Raw genomic sequence first — 4,832 nt, forward strand, 5'->3', positions numbered from 1 at the left:
GTGTTGACGCTCTGGGTCCGGTCTCGCTCCCTGGCGTTGGCCGCGTTCCTCTGCTTGACGATCACCACGTTGTTGCCGTCCGTCTGCAGGGAGATCCGCCGTGTCTTCTGCGTCTGGGTGCATATTCCATAACACTGATCGGTGGAGCTGCCGTCGCTCTCGCTACGGGTTTCCTCGTCCTCGGACATCATCCCGAGGCTGGGGTACATCAAGTGCGTTGCCATGGGCCGGTGCATTGCGAAAGTCATCATTACAAGTTTGGCAGAAAGTGTTTTTTTTAAGGTTACAGCAGGAATCGTCCCAAAGTCACACCTCCAAGCTAAACAAAGTATGATCAACTCGACATTTCACCAGTGGTATAAAACCAAACATAACTTCCAAAACAATTGGGATGTGATCTACATTGCATGTGTCCACTCCACACTAACTTCTTGGTCCAAACTTGTAAACGCAGCCTGCAGCTGGCTACCTGCAGGCGCCGCTCCAGTGGATCTTATAACAGGGTGGGAGGAGTTCCCAAACTCCTTCACTCCCGAATCCTATACAAGCTTCCAAGGTTTGATTGACCATTTATAAGCCTGCTTGTTGGATGAGTAACCATAGTCGCTATTTAGAACTAAATATGAATTTATTCATTGTTATAATTTAGGCGAAAATACTCACAGACAATAAAATATGCTATCATGAGCAATTACACTGATATGGTTTATCGGTAAATAATTTTCATTGTATTGGCTCATTACATGTGACATATTATTTGAGCAAAGATTTATGACTCAATAACTGTCATATAATTGCTAATTAGTGTAAAGACCTCATTACTCACCCATCAGTAAGCTATGCAGCAACACAAAGTAGGAATGGAAATGTAATATGTAAATCCACTGTCCTCCTTCTCATATTTAAAACATGTGGAAACAATAATGTGATTTGGTGTGCGGGCTATTTTAATGAGCTTAGCACATCGTATATTCACAATAATGCATGAGTTTAACTTGTAGATTGAGAGGGCTAATGTTGGTCTTTGAAGCGCCATATAAGAATGGTTCAGGTTCAGGTGAACAGGTCGGCCTAGCTAACACGGTTGGTGGTTTCCCCTGCTACTGGTAAACAGTCTGTGCCTGTGTGTTACGGCATTTGAGATGGGCTGGTTTGACAATATAATTCTGGTTGAAAAGGTCTTCCTTTTCAACCAGAATTATCAATGTCCACATTTCAACCATCAATGTCCACATTCTTCAATTCCAATATGGCAACATAAAGAGTGCCTATTTAGAGAGAGAGAGAGAGAGAGAGAGAGAGAGAGAGAGAGAGATTGTGTGTAAGTAAATAAACAGAGAGCAGATGTCCATGGGGGATCCTGGCATAGTTCGGGTTTACTTTCTCCTGGTTTTGGGAAAATAACGTGAAGACAAATGGCTAATTTAGGGGCTCTTACAAGCGTGTCACCTCCAGGCTCCAGGCTATCTCCGCTCACATCAAGCCACGACTCGGAGGTGAGTATACACATAGGGATAAAAGGTGATATTAACACAGGGATAAAAACAAATGTACCCACACATGTTCACACAGGCACAAACAGACACAAAAACGCTTGAGCACCTAGGCACACACACACACACACACACACACACACACACACACACACACACACACACACACACACACACACACACACACACACACACACACACACACACACACAGTTGTCCAGAGTAATGAGGGGACAGCCTGTCTCTTTGCCACCTGCTGAGTTGTGTGTCGCTGTGAATTGACAGAGCTTGGGTGTGTTCGTGCCACAGGGTGTGCATTGTGAAGAGGTCTGTGGTGCACTGCAATGGAAGCAAGAATCAGACGAAAATTATGATTTATTATTTCATTCGTTATTCTAGAGTGATCATCGAGGAAGCATTTTTGTGCTTTGGGATTTTTGTGCTTTTAAAATGTAATACATTATGAATTATAAAGAGGGGTAATAATTATCAACGATAATGGAAATGGTGAAATTACCATTAATTGATGACTTAAACAGGAACTATATTGAACATGTGGTGGAACCTCAAACAGGTCCACATAATTATATTACAATATATATATTAAGTAATATATATTAGATTGAAAAATATTAAGAAAAGCAGGTAGACGCAGAGAGAGTATACACATTCCTGCAAAATCTTTCTGCTCAGCACCAGAATACATAAAGAGAGCTAGGAAAGAATATAGAAAGGCTGTGGTTAGTGGTTAGAGATCAAGGAACACAGGAAGTTAGTCATCTAACTGTGTTAGTCGTCATCCAACATATTCAACCATAAAAAAAACCTCCTTTAGAAACCACTGTAGTTGATCTACAACCGCTCACCAGCAAAAGTGAAACATCTGAAGGCGGGATCACTGAACATATGGAAACAGAGAGGACAGCTCTCTGCAGGGTAGCAGGGATCAAGCTCAACATCGGCAAAATGGGATGTAAAGCGTGTTAAAGGCCTGCTTTTGTTCTGCAACTGTACTGGGTCGTGTTACAGGCCCACCACCACACATAAGAGCTATAGGTCCATAAACTTATGGGTGGGGATAGTCTACCATGTTTTGTTGTGGATTTGTGTTTTAGATGTATATAGAATATACCGACACTGAAACATGCTTACTGAACTCAAGAACTAAAGGCCAGAAAGAGAGAGAGAGGGGATGTTTTGGGTAAAGTGACTGTTCTTAGCGCTTCCTGTTCCTATAACCCCAGAAAATTGTCTTGATCTTTTCTTTATGACGCATAACAAACCACCCATAGAATGAACCAACCAAAAATAACAGGTGCAGCAAAGTGTGTGTGTGTGTGTGTGCGGGTTTGATGTTTGTTTTATAAAGCGGTTTTAAATGTCTCAACCTCTTTGAGGATACTGATACCTTCCAGACAGTGAGTATGTGACCAAAGGAAAATAAGTATTCCACGCGATATGTTGTGTAGGAACACTTTCTTTTCAGACTGATTCACACGAGACTCTTCCTTTCACAACATAAGGAGACCATCAAGACAGGCCTTAAATCTGTGATGCATGGATTATCTGGGATAACTAAGATCATCTTAAATTACATCCCCTAGAATCCATAACTTTAGTGATCTGAATAAGTTTGTTGCACAAGGGCACTGCCAACTGAGCCAACAGTACGAATAGGTGGACATCTACAGGATAAAAAGAGAATGAGTTTAGAAATCCACCCATGTCAACGGCTTTTACTGTCACCTTTTTAATTTAAATTTCAATACAATTATATAACGATGCACCAGGCTTAAATATTCCTGAAGATATCCTCTTTCAAAGTATTAGTGATGATTTCTTTAATCATTTAAAATCATAGCAAAAAACAATATATCATAATTATATAGCATGTATCATAAGGCTAAAAGTACAGTGCAGTACATGACATTAGAGTCCAGCTGTGAAAATATAATGGTGTCAGGATAAGCAGTGGGGTGCAAACAAGCATCCTAAAGGGTCAGAACTTAAGTGCTTTTCATCCACCAGAGCCATTTGATGATGCCTACAAATGATGGCATATCGGTGAAACATTCTGTACCGCTTATAAATCATAAATCGTACACATGTACGCCGATCAGAACGAGCCCCATGTGTGCAATGAGAATCGTTTTGCAAATAAAAGAAAAACTTGAAATATAATTTTACATTATTCACTTAAAAGTGAAGTATATGTTCAGCAAATGACTGATACAATACACAATATAATAAGTAAATAGGCAGTGTGCATTTAATATTGGGTTACAATTCCCCCTGCTGGCGAATACATTGTCTTGCAGGCTTCAATTGCAGTTAAACCCAACGCATGTTCTTAGATTTCAAGAAACACTACAGGTAGGTCAAACAAAATCCCAGAAAAACTCTTTAGAGTAGATCTGGCGTTGAAGACCCCAAGTAAATCCTCAAGTCCGAGATGCTAGATTTAAAGAGCTTGGATGGTATTGTCTTCAGTTGCAATCTTTGGTACGCCGCAAATCTGTGACATCCTCCAAATGAATAGTAGTAGTTTCCCCCTTCTCTGCCTTTGATCCAAAGGACATCAATCGGGGGGACGGTCTCGACGTCTTCTGTCTCCTGTAATTAATGAATATTTTAGGCTGCATTGTTAGCTAAGGATCCTATCGTTTATTGAGTAGTAATAAACTCACGTATTATGTTGTTTATTTCAAATTATTTACCTTTATTGTACACATCAAGCTCTCCACTTTTTGTTCGTCGAGCACAGGGGGGATCGGTCTTATGATGATATGCATCGGGATGTTATGAATCTCTGCGATGTTGTCGGAATGGATCGACCGATTGTCTGCACATTTTACGTCCATACCAGAGTTGTTAAAAGTGGACATAAACACGTCAGATAAAACGTTCACTCGGGGCTTTTTGTGAAGAAATAATCGATACATTCAGCCTGTTAACCATAGCAGATACACTGTTTAACCGGGGGTTTGTTTACAACACGGTTAGAACACGGAAACACGGCATGGGTTGTGCAGGAGGCGTTTAATTGGCCGTTTCAACTGTCAATCATTCAGTATATCCGGGTCGTCATTGATTGGACAAAAATATAACATCATTAAAGAGATTACCGTTACTCTGACACGCGCTAATTATCCTCCCACTCCCGCCTCGTGCCTGGAAACGGTGTGGCATTAAGGTTACACAGTTCCCCACGTTATACATTAAAATAAACTCAAAAAGAGTCTTAATTAACTTTTACGTGTCAGCTACAATTTGGACAGCAGCCTTCACCGGGTAATTAATAGTGAGCCTGACCATAAAGTCATCATATATAGGCTAGCA

General features: G+C 40.7%; 2 protein-coding genes across 2 annotated transcripts in view; both read right to left on the bottom strand.

Annotated features, from left to right (window-relative positions):
* The window catches only part of tcf15 (transcription factor 15), a 1,660-nt gene extending 1,216 nt beyond the window's left edge, over window positions 1-444 (bottom strand). Inside the window, exon 1 of the mRNA XM_056601003.1 lies at window positions 1-444. This exon is cut by the window's left edge and continues 247 nt beyond it. Coding sequence (XP_056456978.1) covers window positions 1-251 — 251 coding nt within the window. The 5' untranslated portion in view covers window positions 252-444.
* A 2,502-nt stretch (window positions 445-2,946) lies between these two features.
* On the bottom strand, window positions 2,947-4,509 carry srxn1 (sulfiredoxin 1 homolog (S. cerevisiae)). The gene is made up of 2 exons (XM_056601014.1): window positions 4,211-4,509; window positions 2,947-4,106 (listed from the first exon to the last, which is right to left on the bottom strand). Exons 1-2 carry the CDS (start codon window positions 4,433-4,435, stop codon window positions 3,897-3,899), a joined length of 435 nt encoding a protein of 144 aa, XP_056456989.1. The 5' UTR covers window positions 4,436-4,509; the 3' UTR covers window positions 2,947-3,896.
* Between the last annotated feature and the right edge of the window lie 323 nt (window positions 4,510-4,832).

This window comes from Gadus chalcogrammus, chromosome 1 (assembly GCF_026213295.1).
Source record: "Gadus chalcogrammus isolate NIFS_2021 chromosome 1, NIFS_Gcha_1.0, whole genome shotgun sequence".
In the NCBI taxonomy this organism is placed as follows: Eukaryota; Metazoa; Chordata; class Actinopteri; order Gadiformes; family Gadidae; genus Gadus; species Gadus chalcogrammus.

What these genes read in the sequence shown, in the direction of transcription:
- srxn1 (XM_056601014.1), bottom strand. Translation starts at nt 4,435, where the DNA reads ATGTATCGATTATTTCTTCACAAAAAGCCCCGAGTGAACGTTTTATCT. An exon ending in GCTTGATGTGTACAATAAAG is followed by an intron (nt 4,107 to 4,210) that starts GTAAATAATTTG and finishes CATTAATTACAG; the next exon opens with GAGACAGAAGACGTCGAGAC.